Source organism: Varroa jacobsoni, unplaced genomic scaffold, assembly GCF_002532875.2.
Source record: "Varroa jacobsoni isolate VJ856 unplaced genomic scaffold, vjacob_1.0 scaffold_617, whole genome shotgun sequence".
Classification (NCBI taxonomy): Eukaryota; Metazoa; Arthropoda; class Arachnida; order Mesostigmata; family Varroidae; genus Varroa; species Varroa jacobsoni.
The window spans coordinates 41947-64216 of record NW_019213519.1 but is presented as its reverse complement, the minus strand read 5'-3'; the positions used below and the strand labels follow the sequence as shown (position 1 = coordinate 64216).

At 39.0% G+C, this 22270-nt stretch overlaps 2 protein-coding genes across 16 annotated transcripts in view; one reads left to right on the top strand and one right to left on the bottom strand.

The window, feature by feature from the left end:
• Positions 1 to 5059: 5059 nt before the first annotated feature.
• Positions 5060 to 14005, top strand: LOC111261933 (uncharacterized). 2 transcript variants are annotated; one of them, XM_022835818.2, is made up of 7 exons: positions 5060 to 5307; positions 6012 to 6063; positions 6644 to 6803; positions 7733 to 8010; positions 9663 to 9841; positions 10221 to 10623; positions 12095 to 14005. In XM_022835818.2, exons 1-7 carry the CDS (start codon positions 5303 to 5305, stop codon positions 12320 to 12322), a joined length of 1305 nt encoding a protein of 434 aa, XP_022691553.1. In that variant the 5' UTR covers positions 5060 to 5302; the 3' UTR covers positions 12323 to 14005. The 2 variants fall into 2 exon arrangements, with proteins under 2 accessions (XP_022691553.1, XP_022691554.1); XM_022835819.2 differs by having other exon boundaries at positions 5082 to 5166.
• The window catches only part of Cpes (Ceramide phosphoethanolamine synthase), a 45734-nt gene continuing 37250 nt past the window's right edge, over positions 13787 to 22270 (bottom strand). For 4 of the 14 annotated variants that reach the window (XM_022835827.2, XM_022835824.2, XM_022835820.2 and 1 more), the window contains exons 2-8: positions 20613 to 20761; positions 19433 to 19787; positions 18806 to 18978; positions 17085 to 17271; positions 16583 to 16791; positions 15857 to 16084; positions 13787 to 15630 (exon numbers count right to left, since the gene is read on the bottom strand). In XM_022835827.2, the coding sequence (XP_022691562.1) occupies positions 15610 to 15630; positions 15857 to 16084; positions 16583 to 16791; positions 17085 to 17271; positions 18806 to 18978; positions 19433 to 19625 (1011 nt within the window). In that variant the 5' untranslated portion in view covers positions 19626 to 19787; positions 20613 to 20761 and the 3' untranslated portion in view covers positions 13787 to 15609. Of the gene's footprint in view, positions 15631 to 15835; positions 16085 to 16582; positions 16792 to 17084; positions 17272 to 18805; positions 18979 to 19306; positions 19788 to 20612; positions 20762 to 20964; positions 21624 to 22270 lie in introns of those variants that run through there. The other 10 variants (XM_022835831.2, XM_022835829.2, XR_002681291.2 and 7 more) reach the window with 9 other exon arrangements.

The following is a 22270-nucleotide window of genomic DNA, read 5'->3' as shown; positions in this document are numbered from 1 at the left end:
ACAGTTATCCATTAAACGATGCATTTCAATGCACTGTATCAATGCAATTTCAACGCGATACTTCACGATGTAGGGCTACATGTTTTATCTGTGCGCTTTCTAGGACATTGTCTATTTGTTTTAGTTAATTATATATATATATATATATATATATATATATATATATATATATACTATCTCGAATCTTTTAAGATGAAGGCAATTGACCGTATCGTGGAACTCGTAACGGGCGTAAAATTTGCAGGCCAAAAGCAGTTTTTAATGGCCCCGTTCGTTTTAAATCACCAGAAGTCTCCCATTAAACAGAAGACCTAAAATGGTTTCGTACTTTGTTTATTAATGCTTAATTGGTTGTGATTAATAATTATTAAATAAATTAATATGTATTTCATACATAGCTATTATGCGATTAGATAGACATACTATGAATAACGGGGGTAAAATGCGCCTCTCATTGATGTCATAATCAACGATTTGTCTATCCAATCATTTCATAATACTTGTAGCGAAGAGTAATAATTAGGGGAGGACAAGTTCATCAGATGAACAGGAGCGTGTCAAGTATACGAGTTGATATAGAATCAGTAGGCTGCGCCAACGTCGCGTGTAAATGGACTAAGGCCACCTGTAAATCCTAAAAAAGGACCCTCCTAGGACTACGTGTCCGTAAACTCTTAGTGTCTGCAGACTTCAGGTCAAACAAGGACTCTCAACAAACGACCACTTTGTTCTGGGTGCTTTTTTCGTCTATTTTGAGAGCGGCTTCATATGAAACAACCTGTAATGTTTTAATGTGGAAGCAATACATGTGCACTTCACCGAATTCCACTCAGCTACCTGTTTTCACGACTACCAAGAATGAATCCAAATTTCGATCCAATTCGGTGCGACTGTATTTCTACTCCAATCCAAGGCTAATCCGTTGCAGTAACTCGCGTCGTTTGCTTGGACTTCAAAACGGCTTCCAACACCTCAAGCTTTTCCAACCTTCAGTAATTTGCATCGATATCAAAATATTCTATAGAAAGTAATTATATCTTTGCTAATGTACATTCAAGTTTGAAAAATCTGGTTGTACCTTTTTTTTTTTTCACCAAAAATAGGTTTTACTAAAATGCGTTATTTCAAACCCGAACCTCTGCACAAAAGCTTCGACCACATAGTAGATGCCCAGGTTCCAAAACCGGCTGGAACAATGTTATACATCAAGCAGTTATCTGTTCACTCTAAGTCCAATCACAATTAACCTGGTGTACTTTGCCTAAGGGCCCGTAATAAATTACCTTATGCGTGATTCTTCCGCCAGGACTATATTTAAGCAATAGGTAACTTCGGCTAGACTTAGCTGATTAGATTCATTCGTTTTACTTGTTGTCATAAACGGTTCTATATGTGACGATAGATTGAAAAGTTTGAAGCCACATTGTATGGAGTTATTAGGAGTATCTTCTTCTAGGTAACTTTTTGTAATGACCTTTTGAGACTAAAGGTTCTTTGTTTTCTATTTGACAAACCTGTCTGAATGAATTTGGCTACGATCGCCTGGGATATGACGATGCGCCTCCTACTAAATAACCATGATTAAGCAATGCACTTTGGCGGCTAACGTATGTAAAAGTATTTTAAAATTTAAGCTACAATATTTTAGCAGAGGACAATTTCTAGAAATAAAGCTTTCTAAGATGTACCTAATACGTATGGTAGTTGCCTTTTTGAACATATTCGTCTTGTTTAGAGCGATATCCAAATTTAAACTTCAACACAATCGGTACCTTTTGAAAAACGGTACACAAGTCCTGTTCCAAAATGAGAGGTCGCGAGGAAACGCGAAGATTTAACTCTGCTTTTTTTAGATATTACTGGAGGAAACCCGGATGTTAAGAAAAAAAAAATGGCCCGTCCTGAACCGTTGATCGTTGAACATTTTTATCAGCTGGATTTTGCCACTTCGTCTGGGTTTCAGCTTCATCAGCCCCGGAACACCTATAAAATCCATTTAGCTGTTGGCTTACTAAGAATACAAAATGTCTGTTTGGTTTTATAGAAGATTTTATACCGTCGGAATAATTAGCTTGCATACAGAGTCGCGGCACAAAGGCTCAAATTGTATTACCTTCCTCTGGTCTGGATCTGAAAGGGCTTATATACACAAATGAAGTCATTTTATTTATGGATGTAATACGTCGGTTACCTCTGATTAGTTATTGTGAAAGCGCTATGGGTTGAACAAACTATAGAAGCAAAACAATATCTATTATTTTTCTTCCACTTATTTTCATTGACATAATGTTACAGAGCCAATGACTGGCAGTTAAACGAAGGCACATTACAGACGAAGACAACTGAATTAAGGTTTATGCTCAATACTAGTTTAGTTCATCAATTTAGAAAACAAAAAGAAGAAAAAAAAAACTTTGGGATAAATTATTTTCTCAGAACATATATCGCTCTATATAGCATGATAATATGGTGTTTTGGGTTACTCGAATAGCGGGAACGCTACTCAATATATGGATCTATGATTTTCAAGTACTCAAAGTAACAGCGATTTGATCAACTATCTCACATTCGTTCACTGAAAATACCACCAGCTTATTATATATATATATATATATATATATATATATATATATATATATTTTACGTTTCTAGTTAAACAACAAGCCTCAACTTTAGCCCTGTTTTCGTGCTTTTATTTATAACAAAATGCAAATTATTTAAAGTTGTTTACAAAGGTCAGAGACCCAGAGAGTCGAACGTTACTAGCGATAGCTATCGGTAGAATATCGGAATGATTCTCTAACAAATCCGATGTTCAAAGATACATCGTTCCGCAATCTTGTAGATTTTAGATAGAAAGGAAATTTTTCCTCATAGCGCAGTAGAAATCTAAGGGTCATGGTAATTCTTTAACTTGTTTCAATTTACATAGAATAAGTTGTCTGTGTTCGGCATTTATCCTGGAAAACGCAATTTGTTTTAGGAACTGCTTTTTTTTTCTCAATTGAGTAACTTCAATCATTACATTCTTGTCAAACGTGCTAATTTAAAAGATAGTTTACCTATTAATATTTAAGGTACCCTTCTTTACCTGTTTATACACTTTGGCCGGTGCTCGAGCAGTTTCGGGACAGTCATATATTTACCATTCGCGTTCTCATATATAATTTCTCTGTCTACTTCAACTTCCTGAAATAAATCGCTTGCTTGCTCACCAGTTGCCCTTTTGTAGAGGCCCTTGAGGGAGAACCTTGTAATCTTATAGACTTAGATCAGGAGAATAGCGGAGTTGAAGCCAATGTTAGACCTTTTGCTCAATCCAGGAAGTAATTGAGATTTGGCCTGAGGTCGTCATCAAGTAACCAGACTGCATGCTTTCGATTACCGCGCCAACGGTTCATGAATTGCTTGAGACACTCAAGATAGCAAGCTGCATTTATTGTTTCATTTTCGGAATATGTCTCATAGTAGCAAGTGTCTCTGATGCCGTACTGCCATCACCGTATGTTTGAACCTACTCAGCATTGCCACCAAACTCGATTCTTTTTTAAGGTAACGCCATTCCCTAGCCTGGTCCCTTTCCAGCGGCCGGTAGAGACTGAAGCACGCCTTGTCTATAGCGACCATATGTTTCAGACGACTTTTTCGTTGATCAAAGTTCGCAAACCGCACATGCGAGATAACTAATCTAGAGTCAACTCATGAAGAACCCATTTTGTATTTAGTTTCCACCTTTTTGTATTTCTGTTGGTTTTAAGTCACGTCACTTGTGAAATGCAAGTTTTGGCCGATCGGGCGGGCAACTGGGCTCCAGGCGCGAAGTCTCCTCAATTACAGCAGTGCATTTTTCTTCAACACTCTATTTCCCGTAGTCTGCTTCAGCTTGAGGCCTTTTGCCTAACGTCCTTACCAATCTTCCATAAATTCCCTTCGAGGGACAAAAGTTTGACTACTACGCGTTAGTTTTCAATACAAAAATATGATCTTGCCTCTGAACTCATTTATTTTGGCACGCATGTTCACCCACAAGTTTCTAGGTGACTGGTGTGGTTGCCAATCGAATTTCGTCTGTCAGCGGCCCGCAATTCAAAAACTATTAAATTTTCTAGTCCATCGGATTCGCTTATAACAGCCCTCAAAAAGAGCCAAGCAGCTTCAATTATAATTAAATCTTAAATTGTTTATGCCTTGTAAGCTAGTTTGCGGTGCAAGCATCACATAATTTTGTTTGAATAATTACCTAGAAACAGATAACCTGGTGAGTTCTCTTAAAAAGTATTCTACAAACATGACAAATTCTACAAACAGAGCAAAAAAAGTATCTACATTTTATTCAAACATAAAATAGATGATGCGTCAAACCCAGGCCAATACGTTTTATGTAACATCATAGCAATAATTTTCACTAATTATAGTGAATCGTTATGCGGAAATATGCCGCGAGAAAATTTTCTATGAAAAAAGACACTGTTCAAATAACGGCACTATAGGCACTACGTGCATTAACGTCGCACTCGGTATGAGAATTTTACATTCCTTTGACAACGCTGGGTCTGTCAAGAAGATTCTCGTTCATAACACCGAAGACTTACCTAAAGTTCGCCATTGTCAAGCAAAGTCGCACCAACAAGCTTATTCTGATATTTTTTTATTCGTACATTCTATGTGCCCAGTTTGTATCCCCACTATCGCCCAACGTAAAAAAAATACGATTATATGAAACAGCTTGATAAAACTTTTTAAACACCATGTATGCTCAGTTTAAGTACTCACCACATTATAACGATGCAGCATTCATTGGTAGCTTGATGAGACTCGCACCAAAAGTTTCAATTAAATAGGTATTGCTATATTATTGCATCGGAGTCCAACTGCAATCATCTTGATCTTTGTTTTCTATAAGTGAGAGAAATTAGAATCAATTCGCAGCAATTTCGGTCTGATAAATTTTTCCTTAACATTTTGTGGAGACAAAACCACATACTTGGTTGGGTTTAAAATTTGGCGCCGAATTTCACCCTCTCCATCGGGCTTGTTTGTGTTTGCATGCCAATCGATTGCTAAATCCCGCGCTTGACGTTGGAAACAAGAAGCGTAGAGTTCATATTCGATTTTTTTTTTTGAATTCGACATTTCGAATTGAGTCCTGCAGATTCTGGCATCTGTGTAATGCACTACTAAACTACTTTTATTATTATTATTGTTTTAAATTGCCAGGTCTACTAGAATCGGTTAATTGTGTAGTGCTAATTGTGTTAGGCGTTCAATAAGTATCTCTATTTTAATATAGTGATCTGTTTCCATGACGTAAGTATGACATACATATGCTGAAAACCAATCTTCGTCGCCAGATTTGTTGACCCTTATCGATTGAGTGGGCTTGTTATAATTAGGAAAAGAAAGAAGACACTTCCGTTGTAAATGGCATTCATGGATTTCAACTGATAATTTTTAAAGATAAATACCTAACTCAATACAAGTATGTACCTCTGTAGAACTGAGAATTAACCTGTTTGAACTGAGAATAAGCCTGTATTGGCGTATTTAAGTAAAGTTTATCACGAAGCGGATGCAATTATGTGAGATAATAATAATATAGCAATTCATTCAATTTTCTTCTATAATTATTTAAGAAAGTGTTTTCAGGCTAGGGGAGGCCCTTTGCTGTTTGACGAAAACCAACCAGGACACAGTCCTAGCTGATGCATCCCAAAAGACGGGTCATTTCTTATTGCAATGCACACATACTACAGAAAGCATCCGTGCTTGAATGCGATTCTTTAAAGATTTTACTTTTGACACCCTTACCAGAATAACATCTCCGTCATCGCGCTTCGCTTATAATTCGTACGATGATGGATAACATGATCACGTAACAGCTTTACTTACATATATTCTCCGCTACATTAACGAACCGCAGTCAAATCATCCACAAGAATTATAACTTCCTTTGTCCTTGGATAGAAACAACCTGTTTTCTCTTACCATATTATTCGATGCATTTCTTTCAGTGGACTGTCGTCGCAGCCGTTTATCCCTGCGGGATCAAAGAATTCCCATCATGTAAGCTATCCGACAAATCGTCATATCTTAGGTGTATGGTATGTGTTGAACATTTTGATAAACTCACCATTGCTTGTGTCGTAATTCAAGATATCATTTACCTGTCTTATGTGCATGTAGCGAATGTACAGTGACGAGAATTGAGAACTACATCTGTCGTTACGGTCCGCGACCTAAGCAAAACGCAAATGGACAGGCGCGACACACTTCTTTTTTGCTGCTCCAACTATCCCAACAGCACCTAGGTTGCTATAAAATTAATATCAGTTGTAACCTAGACTTGCGTATTAATAATAAAAAACGTTGCATAGTGCATAGATAATGATTTATTAGAGGAAGCCATATATGTGGTTTAGCTTGTAATAACGTCTATACTGTAGAATTTTATATAAATATGTTCAAACGTTGTAACAACGAATAGAGTGACATGGAAAACAGTCGAACTACTTTAAAAACTTAAACCATTAAGTTTCAAGATCGCTCCGGCGCAAGGCTGTCCCACTGGAACAAACGTTTAATGCAAGACAATTTCTTTTTGCTGACTAATTGCTGCATTTGTAACTATGTGGGTTCGTCGTAGGCAAGCACTAAAATGGCGAAGAAAAGTTCGGCGGCGGGTGTTGTCGAAGAGGAACGTCGAAAGACGATCGACCGTGGAGGCGATCGGCTCTTAGGGTCAACAAGTGACTATTTAAGTGCCTCGAGTAGGCGTGTCACTCCGAATGTTCTCGTGCAACCAGGTGGGCTTTGCTTAAATGAATAGTGTTTTTGGCATTCGGATGGGTAGCTAACTCTATGTTACAGGTGGAGTTCGAGAAAATGCGGTTTTATCCGCTTAGTATATTGGCTCATAGTGAGCCCTTCGCATGGAATGTTCACCTCATCTCTTTATGGTCATTTTATGTACCAGCATATAAAAATCTACTCAACAGAAGGAATCTGCTTGAGGTAAGATCTTGAGATCGAGACGTCTCACGAGCTTTCCTGTCTTTTGCGTAGTATTTGCCGTCTATATGTCGCCTCCCAATTCTTGCCCACTCCTCACCATTCTAGAGTCGCTGCGTTTTCAAGATGAGTCCACAATGGACGCCATCCTTCTGCTGGGTCAGTCCGTTAAAGCTGTGTACTTTTTATTGTCACGTGCGGCTCGTTATGCATCGCTCCCTTCGGTCCTTTCCGCGTCTTCAGATTAAGAGTCAGTCGGCCAGTTGTGATTGTGGGAATTCTGCTGTTATGTTAATTGATATTACAATTCAAAGGTGTTGAAAGTAAGGAAGGTGAAAGCTGAGCCAACGAGGGCCGACGCGGGCTCTCTTCGCCACATACCTAGACGTGTACAATGGTATTTACCTAATTGGGTAGTACGTGTAATGTAATATATGCTAACTGGCTAAAACATGCGTCTCCGTTGAGTCGAAGGAAAAAGTTATGTTGATTCTCCTTGGCGAACAGAACAAACTGCCAGCGGGATATGAATGATTGGATCCTTCGTAGACACAGAAACGCTCTTTTGTATAACCAACTGGCGCATCTACTGTCAAGCCGTTCGAATTCCCTTGAAATGTAGAATTTATTTAGAAGATGTGCACCGGTCGTTTGACGCTTTATGCACGAAGAATGAACCTAATTTGCTTTGCTTATATCCGATACCGGCATTTGCTTGTTGAAGGTTCGATGTCTTCTTCGCGATGTTCGTTGGATCAAAGCAATATGGTCCAAGCGCAGGATCGTCTACAACTCATAACATGCGAGGTTGATAACATGGCCGCCAAATTAAAATCCGTTCAAGAGGTTCTGGATACAGCTAAGGACGATCTCTCACAGCTGCGCTCACTTGTATCCCAACTCGAACGCTTAAGTGGATCAAAAAACGTGGAAAACGCCGAACTTAAATGCACGCTTCTCAAGACCTACATTGAGGGACTTAATGAGAGTGTAAAAACTATGGTGAGTTAAACTAAATTAGAATTTACTACTTGTATTTTCACATTCGTTTTTGTCGCGGTAGTTCAGCTTCTTAAAAACGTATTCCGCGAGATATGGTTTTGCCCATGCCTATATATACATAAAAAAAAAAGAGCTATATAAAATGTTCGATTTCAGCCGCCAAAATGGGAGTACGACCCCAATAAATGGGCGAAGTTTGGGACGTTGGGCTCAATGGCAGTCAGCTACCGTAGAATCTGATATTCAATATCTTGAAAGTGAAAAAACATTTGCCCCAAATCTAGAAAACATAGGTACATAATTATGATTAGTGTATAACGATGTCTTATATATTGTGTTATTGAAGCGGTTATACTATTTTCAGAATATTTTCTATACATAAACCATTAAACTTCCGTGAGCCTTTTTTACGTAAAGTTAAACCCATTTAAAAGCAGTTCTCATGAAGTCTATTGTTAAGCATTTTGAGCGTCATATTTACCTAGCTTAGTTGTAACAAAAGCCAAGGTCTCACACCTCGCTTCCTTTGATAAATTAAGTCAAAAAAGAGGTTAACTAGATGGAACATCTATATTTTGTATCGCGCTTTACATTAGATGCTGGTGTAAGTTTATTCTGGTAGATGGACCGAAACTATTTTGGCACTAACTTGACATTGCTGTTTTATCATATTGTTAAGAAGAAATAACATTTTTTTCACATCTATAACGTATAAAGTTTCAAATAATACAAATGTTGATTTAGGTGACATCAGAGTATACTATATAAAATTATGCTGCGTAGCCATATCTGTTGCGGAATCTTATGAGGTGAAGACTTCCTTGGCGAATGGAAGAAATAAAAGGCAAATTGGTAATCTTTACTAAGTTATATCGAGCATACATACCGAATCTGCTTTGCGCCTAATATCTTAAAAGGGTGCTAAGGAGCTTCGCTATGGCATCTTAATTTTGTTGCGTCAGCACATGGTTATTGCTTTGTGAATATAGATTGTGATTTGGCTTACTCACAAAATGACATCTGTTTGGATGTTCCTCATACGTTTATTACGTAACATGTATCCACAGAAACAAAATGCTTTGGACCGACCCGAACACCATTCAGAGGGAAGGTATTCCTGTATGAATAGATGAGCGATCGAGGAATACTAGATAAGGCTTAATTGGACGCGGTCACTAATATTATGCATGAAAACATGACTAAATTTCCACTAAGCTTAACAATCATGACACTGTATATTATTAATAGGATTTTCTCTTCGGTAAACATTACGTTCAGGATTACAAATGGATAAAGTAATCTTTGTGACAACGAGATATCGGCCAGCGATAGGGATCACGAAATTCGAAAACCGAATGCGAAAACGGTGAACACTGCTTTTGTGAAAAAGGGGCTTCCTCGATGCTGTACTAGTCCTCAATATTGAATTGTTACCGTAGAGACTTTCTAATGCCGTCTCGCCCTTTAGACGAAGACGGATAGTCATAAATATGCTGTCTCATTAGCGAACTTACGGAATTGGGGGGCGCTTTCAAGCTTTTTAAACATTTCGACGATTAAGTTAGGATGCCACTGTATTTGCATACATACCCTTATCTTGTATGGATCGGCAAAAACTAAGTATTTAAAACAATTGCTAAATTTTTTTTCAGCCACACTACTACCCATCCAAGACAATGTTCGTCGAGGCTATTATGGCACTTAAAGAAGCACTCTCCTGTCACAAATATGTCAACGTAGTGGACGGCGAAAAATCTCAGCTACTTCGAGATCACGAAAGACTGCGAAACGAAATGCGTCTGGTAGCTGAAGAAAATGAAAAGCTTAAAAGGTAAAGCAAACATACTGAAAGTTTCGAGCAAAAGTTACCTGGCCTTTCAGTACACGTTGTAAATAGACAACTGCAGCCGCGCTCTGCAAGCCCGCCCTAGGGTAGTCTCTATAATTCAATATTATGTTCCGCTGGAAAGATTATATTTTGATTCCATGTTGAGCCCAAGAAAATACCTCTTAAAACAAAATCCTCTCTCATTTCTACATAAATCGTGCACAATAGAAACATGACGAGTTTCTGTCTAAAAGTTAGTGGCGCTCCTCTGAAAAGTACTACTAAGATCTCTGGGGTCTTAAGACTAGTTAACCTGCCGTCGGGGCTTTTCATTTACTTATAATGGATACGATGAGTACTAAGATATGCAAATGTATTCCAGGAGACATCATAAGGACAAAAAGACCATCTCTGAACTAATGGAGCGAATTGGTTCGTCGGCTCGATTTTCTCAAGAACACTTGGGCGCTATTGGCAGTAGCCCAAAGGTTTGCACGACATCGTCGCCGCACACGTTTGGTGCCTTAACGACTAATCTCGGACTAACGAACCATCACAGCCAGAGTGGAACCACCCATCCAGATGGGCGTACACTGCAACCTAGTATAGTCGCTGTCAGCCATCGGGAAGAAGATCTCAGGCTAATCGAGATGCTTCGTCAAGTTAAAGCCCTACTTCAGACGACCGGCAGTGGTGATGCCGAGCAGCTGAGTAAACGTAGCCAAGACGAAAATAGCAGCAATAACCATAAAGATTACGACAATATTCTGAGGCGTTTGCGAGAAGTAAGAACTAGAAAATGACCCTTTTAGTCGAGTAGTGCTGGTTTTAATGTGTAGCTATTCATTTAGGCAAACCTATGGATTTAAATATATATATTATAAGGTTATAAAACGCTTTAAGATGGGTAGTTTAGGGTCAAAGAGCAATTATACGTTTTTTTTTGTTTAGTTTGAAAACTAATATTATTTGGGTAGTCATAAATTATTTGGGCATTCTGTCTTTAAGAGAATTTTGGAGAAGCTCGGTGGGTCAAAATAGCTACTTCTACATTTCTGTCTATTGCAATTTTACAATTAAGAAATATTCAATTATTTTATAATTACACGTTTTGCGTAGTGCACGCTGTGTAGATACCGATAGGTTCTTGAAATATATTGCTTCGGTACATTGTCAGTGCACTAATGCTATCAGTCTAACTTCTCTCTGGTTATTAAGCCCGTGAGCTCATCAATTTTTGTCGCATATCAACACGCTACTTAACAAATCACTATCCGCATGCTACCGCTTGTAAATTCACAAGGAATCGTTCTGCTTGCCAACGGCTACACATTCGAACTTTAAACTAGTAGCGATGTCGGTTCCTTTCGTGTGTGACTCCTTTTTTTTCGTGTAATGCACATACGTATCCAGTTTCCTTTGTGACACCGTGCACATAGCAGTATAGGTGGACACAGCGTACCCTAGGGGACAATCAGTATCATCGTATTGTAATGCAAGATATGGTAATTTTTAAGAAAAGTCTAATAAATCGCAACTTAACTGACATGTTGATGGAGTCTTCAGAATTTTATGCGCGACTTTGTACATTCCCGTAAAATGCAGCAAATGGCGTAAATGTCATCTAAGTAACACCAGAATTAGAATTACGTTTACCCGTAGTCAAAAAAGTCTCTCTGTCTCTCAAAAATCTCATCTGATTCTTAACCATGATATGTGATAATTTTCATCGACGAGTACTTGAGAGCGGAGATCACACCAAACCGATTTTTCAAAATGAAGAGTGGTGAAGATTTTCATTTGCATTTTATCCCCGTCAGTGTTACATGCACACCTTCAAGGGGATAGGCATTGAAAAAGAGCAATGCATGCACGAATCCTGTGAGCTATTTCATTTGCACGCCATCAATGACGCGTTTACAATGGCATTCGTCAATAGCTTCTGATTTCATGCTGGGTACAACTCAAACCAGTACTGACACAATGGCCGCCGCCATTCGGCCGGAGGTGGCCTTTCTCATAGTACAAGCTAAGCCCGTCTGGTAACCTGCGGACGCATTACGCATGGAAAAATTTCAAGTCTAGTGGACAAACGTATGAATTGGAAAATGCTGGTGAAACCTAGACGTTTACTCTGACCAACAAGGATCCTCCTTTTAGACTTGGTCAAGACAGGATAGATAGCGTGATTAAATTATTAATTGATTCAAGATTGAAAATAACACCAGGTTCCTATATATATTTGTTCATACCCAGGCGGTAAAGTCTGACCGATCGTCTGAAGCTCAGCATCGTTCTCGGGATGACGACGTCCTCGCTATGGACAGCTACCTTCGCATCTTCGAAAAGAACATCTCTCTCATTGAGCAGGAACTCAACAGCACCAATCTTAATAACAATAATACCGGCATGAGCAACAATACGAATGTGCAGACGCAACCCGAGGCAGGCTGCACTGGTAGCAGTGAATGCATAGACCGGTGACGCCATATAAAAATTCAACCACCCTTCAGCTGTATTGGTTCCACAGGAAAACGCAATATCTAAAGGACCAGTTAGTGTTAATTGTAGAAGTTTTAAAAAAAGCCTAGTGCTTATTGAAAAGATTTCCCAAAATCCGACATGACCGGGTCTCGTTACGGGGAAGTCACGTAACGCGGTCATATCTGTTGTGCCGTAGTTTATCGACCCTTTCCGTACATATAAGGCTTGCATGTATTTGACAATAATAATAGATTCATATCGTATTTGTAATATTTTTCTTTTCATTTTACTTTCTGAAATCAGCGTATAGTCATTTGGCATTGTTCGTGCATTTTGTAGAAACAGGTACATATATATACACATGTTTCATAATGATTTCCTGTATATATATATATATATATATGAAACCATTATGTCAGTCCAGTGCTACCTGTCCTGTCGCAGTAGGAGTATACACTGTCACTGCAACAGTGTTTTCTACGGCACTCGTGCCGGGTGCCGTGAGAATCGATAAAGCTCTGAATAATAATAGGATGACATCAGTCGATCACCTGTCCGGATCGATAGCTTAAATGGTTTTAAATGTTAGTGACTATTGTTATTGTGCGGCTCTACGCATTGGGCAACACGTCGGGTCGGTAATGTTCAGTTAAAATAAACAGAACATTTTAGTTATATATATTTTCTAGTCAAAAAGAATACATTTTTTCCAATCAAAAAGAACATCTTAGATACATTTTTTCCAGTCAAAAAGAACATCTTAGATACATTGTTCCAGTCAAAAAGAACATCTTGGGAAAAAAAAACTAGTGAAGTATCGTCATTGATTTTTTTCAACATTTGCTCAACAAAATTTAACGCTAACACGATTTCATAGCTTACTCCTACGGCGTCGCGTAACGGACGGGTCTTTCGTAGCCTTGTTTTCTGTTTTGTCATAAGTACTAGATATAGAGGACCGACAGTCATTTTTCGTAGAATATAATGGTAGCCTTTATTTGACACTGCATTAAAAACTTCAATGCCCAAACTTCCGTGGTTCAGTGGTGTCTAAATATTTGAAACCGCGATGGGCTGTATCAGCCTAGATTGAAATGAATATGCTAACTAAGTTAGACAACTACGATTGCATTTGCAAATTTACACAGAGTTATTCACGCGTAGATAGCTATAAAAATACATTGTGACAGTATAAGGTCACAAAAAATAGATGTATACAATCTCAGTATTTAGTTGCCACTGCTTTACATAAATAATCGTCGATTGCTCCTAGAAAGTGAACCGCTGCAAAGCGCGCCCAGTCAGTGATGAGAAAGTTATGTAAACACTATTTGGATCTGGCCTGTTCTAAATTATTTATTATTTTTTTTATTTATTATTATTATCTAAAATATTATAAAAACTGTAAATTTATTTCATGCAAAAGGTAATCATCGAGACGTACGAGACAAAACAAACATAACATTATTTTTTTTTGCTGTTTTACTTCAAGAAACTATTTAGCATAAATGTAATTAGACAATAATATATGTACTATATAGTGCATTTTACATACGTAAAAAATGTACTGTATTGTATACTTTTGTTACCTCAAATGGTTTGGAAATCCCACGTATAGTTTGGCATCAAAGGTGTCTAATGATATTAAGCAAATAAGACTTGGCAACAAATTAGTCGATTTCATGAATCTTGTGTTACTTTCTTTGCCTACATATATGACGATATATGTTTAGCGTGCTGTTTTAGCCTTTTGCTTCCACAAAGGATTTGCCGGAAACTTAAACCGACGGTAAGATTAACACTAGTCGGTTGAAAAACAAACAAAAAGCGCAAATCATATTTCGAAAATATACTGGTAATACTTCATAAGTATTAGGTGATCAGTAGTATTTTTGAAGAAAAATAAAAATAAGTCGCGTGTCTTTTTTTCTTGATCGTTAGTTTGCAGTAAAGGACTAGTCCTTTCGAACTTTAAAAAATTAGATGAAACTTTTCGTATCCGAATATATTAGTCTCCATATATATTAAGTCTATAAACGGTCTAATTATTGTGCATTTACAACAAATTACCATGTTGGCACTGACTCTCAACAAGTTTTTTCGGCTGTTATTGCATTAATCCTTGTCATTGTACATAATGTCCCGAGAAGTAATTTTAGTCGAGAACAAAAAATATAGATATAAATTTTAATGCGCTTTTTTAAGATTAGCGTTGCTTTGTGCAGTATGACATATGGTAGCCGCGAATAGCTCCCATAATAATCTTATAGTAGGTCTCCGTAATAACAACATTCCCATCTTTCATTGTAGTTGATCAGCACTTGACAATAGAAATTCTACATGTTGATCAAATTGTTGTCAGAGTAAGAGCAAGTTCATTGACACACCAATTGCATCCCGTTTCCTTGTCTAAGCTTTCAACCGGCCAACCACTGGCAAACTGCTTTCACAAAATTTTATTTGTGACCGAAATCCTTTGTCTGTCTTATTTGTCACTCATTAAAATATATTTGTTGGCCCTTGAAGACATATCGTGGTACAACCCTGGCCCATTTAAAACTCGGCAGGTCTGTAGGCACAGTTTGATCACAGCTCAGCACAGAATTTACTCAGATACTCCGGGATGGGAGCATACATCATTTGACAAACCGTCATACGCTATCATTATTGTCGCCAAACCTGAACGAGATAAGGTTGAATATGAACCTCCACAGCTGTTGGCTCTTTCTATAAAAACGGGGTAAATTTGCCTTAGGTGGCAGGCTGTTGGGAAATTCTCCGAATTTACTTAAATCATTTCCTGATTTACGCGACGATCGCTACGGGTAGTTGTTGTGTTATCTGTAAGAATTGGCATTTCGTTGGGGAGCGAAAGTAGTAGGTCAATAACACAATGAGGTTTAAATGGCACTTCGTTTACTTCGCTCGAGATTTGTATTTTTACATTGGTATTTGTATTTGCTTCCATCTATAATTGTTTCCTCTACAAGAGGTTTATTTATTACCTGGCACGAACCAGTCAGTAGATGGTTTTGAATCTTCTTAACGTTTTGCGTATGCACATTCTTGCGCAAGCTGGACGAAATGCGGCTTTAATGCGTAAAGTGGGATGGGCTTCCGTAAGCTAAGCGGCATCTGCAGTACAACGCGTAGCTATGATGTGCATGCACGGATAAAAAACGCACTCAAGACGGCCAGTTATTGATAACCAATTGCTATATCTGTGGTCAATATCCGTCAACGTCAGACCGGCGTTCTCTGGGACACCTAACCACATTGGCATACTCCTAGTGAAGGTAACTTATAACCTGTAACAGGATGGAAAAAAAAACGAGTAAATCGTCAGTTATAATTTAACACGCTGGTACCAGACAACTAGATAAAATTGACTGAGATAATTAAAACAGGTAGATAAGGCTTATTTAGTTAATTTGAGTCCTGGTTATATTCGGAACGTTTTCCGCTTCGAATATAACAAGGAGTTATTTAAATGTTTTTATTGTAATCGCTTACTTAGAATCGGAAGCGACTTACACTTCGTAAGTGTAACTCAGTGAAACCTATCAACACTGCGAGCCACGCCATACCAATCCATTGTATCATGAGTACGAAGTCCCACATCCGGTCCGTGGAGATGAACCAGAGAAAAATATGCATTAGGGAGTGGGCGTTCGACACTCGCCAAAACCACATGACAATCCACATGAGGGACGAACGCAGAACTTCCTGCTGTTCGTGCGGATTAATACTTGACGATGGTACCTAGGAACGCGTCAAAAAAACGAGATTGAATCTCATATAGTAAACAAACCCTAGTCACGTTATACCAGAAAAACTTGGAAGGACATTAGTGTCGAGTGCGTCTATGTGCTGGCATTGTCCTCAGATCAGTTTGCGCTACATAAACGGCGATCATGATAGTGATTACTTGAAACAAGAAGACTGTAATAGTCTTAGGAAGGTTGCTTACTAAATTAGGCCGTTTCCTAAAAACTAGCGAAAAACCTTGCACGGTCTTATCGTTCTTGTCTCAGTGAATAGTCTCCGCTAACTCGAACCCTACCCGTTACTTCACACATTCCGACACCTTGCCTTTTATGACGATCACCCTTCGGTTCCAATCATATTGTTATCTGTTATTAGAGAACTTAGAGAAGTGTTCGTCTTAGAAGAAAACGTTCAATTTTTCTACGGTTGTACTTAAAACTAAAATGACAGCTTGTCTCTACATTTTCGTTTATTTTACTCTGAATCTCTCACCTCAAGTATATTGTGATACTCGCTAATGTAATGATCCCAAAAGATGCAACTAACAGCCAATTGCAGACCGAAACAGCCTACGACAATCGCGATACGTCGCGTGGAGAACGGCATATAATTGGCTGGTCGACTCTTATCGTGATCGCCACGGCTCATTGGCAAGTAGATTTTGGTCGATGGCAGCTTCCGTTTCAAGTAGAAAAAACAACCTATTCAAATATTTTACAAGAAGATATATGTAACAAAGATATGTTAAGGTCAGTGGCAATCAAATAAAACTTCTACTACAATGAGGTACTTGAATTTAATGGTATATATATATATATATATATATATATATATAATTTTGTTAAAAACTTAAGAAAATGCGTCACAACACGAATCAACCCTCTGAGCTATGCTCTACTGTGACAAACGTATATAGAACACCGTTTAATTGGACCACACTAATTTTTTTTCGCGTTAAAAAGGTTACAGCATACTAGGGTGTTCGGCGACTTACCAATGAGGAACACGCTGAAGCCGCAGGCATCAGCGACACCGTCAACTATATAGCCAGAGGTATCACGCAGCGACACGAATGCTGCAATATGCTGTCTTTCTCTAGCTACGAGGCCGTCCAGAGCGTCGAACCACGTCCGAAGACAGAACATGAATATGGCCAATCGATGCATGCTCAGAGAATCACACTGTACAAAAGCGGTAGATATGAGCGGGAAAATCATGAAATAAAGGGCTTTAAAGAGACCGTCAAGTTCGCTACTTATAATGTACAGATATGAAACACTTGGTTACAAAACTAGGCACACGAAGCGAGAGATTATCCACGCTTCTGTAGCTTTGGTCTTTTTTTTTTTTAGCTCCAAGCCAATTGGGAAATTTGTTGACGGGCTATTCCACCAAATGATCGTTCGTGCGGTCTAAGTGTGGAGTTCTACTCAAGGGGCATTCACTCCTCGGTGTTGGTAGCCCCACAGGACACAATCGCATTCGATACGAATAGCAGACCATACGAAGATGACTCGACTATCAATATGCTACCATACTATCTACATGATACTATAAAAATAACTGACGCCTCCCTCGTCCCACCCCTATTTATTAGTTGAATGCCGTTTATCGGAAACTCAATCTTTCTCAGCTGCGAGTAGAGGGGGTAAATACTCGAGCACTTGTTAGCCTGTCAAGATTAGTCTGAGGCAATATGTAGTTGCACTCATCGGTAATTGAGCCGACGCTAACAGTTAAGTTGAAGGTCAGTGTGGTGACTATTTTGCAGTGCATGCTAAAGTGTACTTTTGGAACGGACTACTAACAGACTGCGATATCGCGTAGATGCAATCGAACTAATGATACTTCGTCTACAGTTACGGCATAACTTAAATATTGCTTTCTTCAGACAGATCCAATCACAGATACATCGCGATTGATTGCTAAGCCGACTCGGCACTGCCTGCGGCTTCGTGGCCAGACTTGTTGTTTTCCCAGCATCTCATAATTGTTTGCGTATTCCCTCGTGGAAAAGCGCACACGCGTATAGCTTCCTTATAAACTGAACTGAATACTTTCCTGCGTATTGGGAAAGCTTCGCCATTATTTTGTTTCGTGAAAAACGGGTTTACCTTAAAACGAGCAGATCAACTCTAAAAGTTTCACTTTTGTATTTTACTTACAACTAGTCCCGGCCCGATTATCAGATTTGGCCGGCTTTTGTAGTGCTCCCAAACATTATCTTACTGAGATACATCCTTGCTCTTCTCCAGCAAGCCAAACTACAAATCGTATCATGTAGTTAATATGGAACGTTAAACGATTACCGTTATCACCAATGTAGCAGTAGACATATTATATCGATTATCAGAGGCAATCCCTGTTGGGCAATTTGTATCGCGAAACGATTATCACGTTCATAATTTCACTGATAGAGTTTCGCGTCGCCCGATTAAACACGTAAAATTCTGTCTAGATTTAACGACTCAACGATTCAACTGCATTTGCATAGCGTGAGCGTTACAATGTATCGCACGCCGTCACTGTCGGTACGGACAACCTTGTATATTTGGTCATGATTTTGATACTGTCAAGATTAGGACTTCCTCTATGGGAAGTTGATTCGTTTTTTCTCTTAGTATTAGCGTAGCGTCTCAATGTACTCGATAAAAAAAAAAAAAAAACGTTTCGGGAAATTTATTCTCTGGATTCTATGTTCAGTTGTCAACTAACCATAATAAGTTTGGCAGCAACGCAGGCCGAGAGGAAGCCCATAAACGAGATCATGTTCGGTGTTATGAAGTGGAATACCTTCGCAAAGTCTGTCATTCGGTTGAAGATTTGCGCCAACGGAGTATGAATGTAGTTGTTCACCTGATCCAACATCATCATCTTCACAGACAGACCTACAATACATGTAAATATAGACGAAATAAATAATAACTGAACTATGGAACTAAACAAAATCGCTCTTCGATTTCCCGTTGGGTACTCTACACGCTCCTTAGATTCATAGTGGGTTCAATGCGATGTTCTGTTATGTAAATGCTGATAATGATTCTTGATCAAAATGCTCCTTGCGGTGGTACTTTGGGTGTGTACAACGTATATTATAGATAAGTGAAGACTGCCAGAAAATGTCAGTATATCGCCCGACCTAACCCGTGTTACTGCATCGTTAACTTGCGTTGCTATTCCTTTTTCCATTTAGAAAATCTTCATTGTGGTGCTAACCTAAAACAATCTGAAATGAAGCAACATTGATGATACTCTGCCCTTGAAAAGGTGCTTGTTACCGTCAAAATTTCCGATAGATAACTAGCTTCGGAAAGAAATCCTCGATAAAGTTATCTGATTGACCTATGAAAGGCGAGAATAATTTTGGCGGTGCTCCCTTCGAAGTTTGAACCGTTGATGTGTCCGTAATCGGGGATGCGGGTGTCGGTGGAGGTAAGCTCTGTATCCTGTAATAGAGCGCCACATCCATCCATAGGAAGTACATAAGCAGCCCAGTCGTCACCATGATTGTAGTATGGTGCTCTGACATCTTCATCGTGTCGTACACGATACGCGAGGAGATGCTTTCGAAGAAGTTAATATCGTCTTGACGTAGACGTGGATATGAGTGCAGCACCTGGTAATCATTAATTGAAGCAATAGCTTCAATCGTTAGAACACTACCTCGCACTGTCTAAGCCATGATCAGTCGTATTTCCTGAAAACCATTGAAAGAAAAGCAATGAGGATAGTATAATTAAGAATAACAGTAGTCATAATGATGATAATACGACTACATCTACTTAATCCCTAAGCAGGTCGAAAATCGCTCATCGTACCTAGCCTTGCCACCCCCCATTCCACTGTCTTTATTTTGCTACCGTGGCAGACTCGCACGACGAACTTCACAACCCAATCCAAATCCATTAACTGTCGTTTATAGATACAGGTAAGAGGTCTAGAAGCCTTCTTGGCATTCTCTGCCTAGATACTTACTAAAAATGTTATGCCTCAACACACAGTTGTAAGCTTTGGCACCATTTTAGCCATTTTTCATCGAGTAATTTAATAGCTAGCCCACGCATTGTAGCGTACTAGTATGCTGTCTGTTAACGATAGACGTATTGACCTTATCTAAACGTTACGTTCGCGTGTACAGGTGTAATAATCGATGTTGTACTTCGAATCTGCCTATTGATATGCTACCAAAGAGCCTCGCGCATGTACAGGCTGAGCAGAATTGGCTCGGGTAATATCGCATTTTAACTCCCAACCTGTACACTGTTTCTTTGTCGAGTGTTTACTTTAAACTATTATTTTGCTCTGCTGATTAATATTAGTCAGTCATTTATAAAGTAGAAGGGTGCTGTAGATTAATATTCAACTACTAACTTAGCGACATAGCGTGGCTGTGCAAATTTGAAAATTTTCTTCAGAACGTTCAGGCCAACCAAAGAGATCTGGTTCCTATTTATTTCTGCTCTAGATCTTATGATACCATTTGTCTTTATTAGCAAGCTAAGGCTTCTATCGGAAAACGCACATCTTCAAAGTACGAGGCTTACTTGGAACGTATCGTCAACGAATAATACGTTACTGCCTTTTCGTTAGTCATTTACCCCAGCGAATTTTGGTCCTCGAACGATGTTTTCCAAAGGCAGTTTCGACAACGGGATCCTTCATTGAGTCCATCTGAAAAAAAAATCGGTAAACGAGGCTAAATTGCCAACAACGTCATGTAGCCCCTAGGCTTCACTACAGCACATACTATCCTATCGACCCGAAGCTTTCTCTAATTACTGCCACGTATATATCATCGACGTATTCAGACAATGACTGTAATATGCATCCAGAAGTGGCAGAATCGCGATATTCGACAAACAACACACACATACGTAATGAATGTCGTTCAGTTTTCGATACAAGATCTTTCGATCCTCGACTTCACACGAGATCTTGCATCGTTGGGTCCGGGGGTTCGGATAGTTATGAGAAGCAGTTCACTATTGTGCTTGCCAAGGCAACGTGGCAAAATGACTTGCATCCGCTTTTTTATAGCAGCAGCCAAAGATCTGCAGGAAAGCTGAAGCGTTTTGCATAGAATAAGAGGGTACTTTCACGTCTGTCTAGAAAATAGGTATCACAAATTATCTAAATGCGTACGTGCGAACCCAGTTGTTGTTCCTGTTGCTTAGTATAGCAAACCCGAAAATGCAATATACGAGAGTCAATGAAACTCTTTGCAATGCCCACTTTCGCCTTTATTCTTGTCCCACTTTTTTACACTGTTCAGTCATATCACGTAGATAGATGCATCTGACCATACAAGGTTCAAAAAGGTGCCAGAAGCGTTGGTAAAAAACAAGTCTATATTGGACCCTGTACAGAATACGCTTCATAGACGGGAAGCTGCGTGTTCTTTTAGCGCCAGTCGCATGTTTGTCTAACAAACAAATCAGGTCAACATGTCAGATTAGACAATGGAGTAAGGGCAGTTGGCTTCGAAAAAGGATGAGCAGTGTTTCAAGATGAAGTGCAATAACGCGGCTGATTAGGCCAGCAAAAAAAAAACGCAATGATCATTCTTCATATAGGTTTAGTGATTGATGATATTAAACAGTTTGAGTGAATTGAGGAAGTTATGGAGTTGCTAATAGGCAGCCATGCTTCATGGGATAGAAACGAAATACTTTTTTTCATTTCAGATTAACTCACCACACCACCTACGAATGTCCTATAACACTCGATTTGTTCTGTGGCTGAGCTGACCTAGGACGCGCAAGTAAATATTAAGATTGGTCCCTATGACTACAAACAAAATATATCTTGAATTTCGAGATGATTGTTATTAAAGATGGTCAGTAATCAGGTTATCAGTGTTGGTCATTATTATTAAAATCCTTTCGTATTGGGCGCGGTGGCTGTCTGTTTTATTTGATGCTACGCTAATACTCATGTAACTTAAAACTGGTTAAATCGCCCGTAAATGCGACCTTTACCTGGGACAATCCACGTGGTAGCTACATCGGTAGCAAAGACTTTGCAGTCGCGTTCAGAGACCATCGAAACCATTTAGATATTTTCCTCTTTCGAAAAGGACAAAGGCTGTCCTAGGTGTGTGCGTTAAGCACTGACTGCCAAACTGATGCCCTACAGACAGTGACTTCGTTTTCTATAGTGGTTATTCTATAATGCGGAATA

What these genes read in the sequence shown, in the direction of transcription:
- LOC111261933 (XM_022835818.2), top strand. An exon ending in GAATGTTCTCGTGCAACCAG is followed by an intron (nt 6,804 to 7,732) that starts GTGGGCTTTGCT and finishes TGCTTGTTGAAG; the next exon opens with GTTCGATGTCTTCTTCGCGA. An exon ending in ATGAGAGTGTAAAAACTATG is followed by an intron (nt 8,011 to 9,662) that starts GTGAGTTAAACT and finishes ATTTTTTTTCAG; the next exon opens with CCACACTACTACCCATCCAA.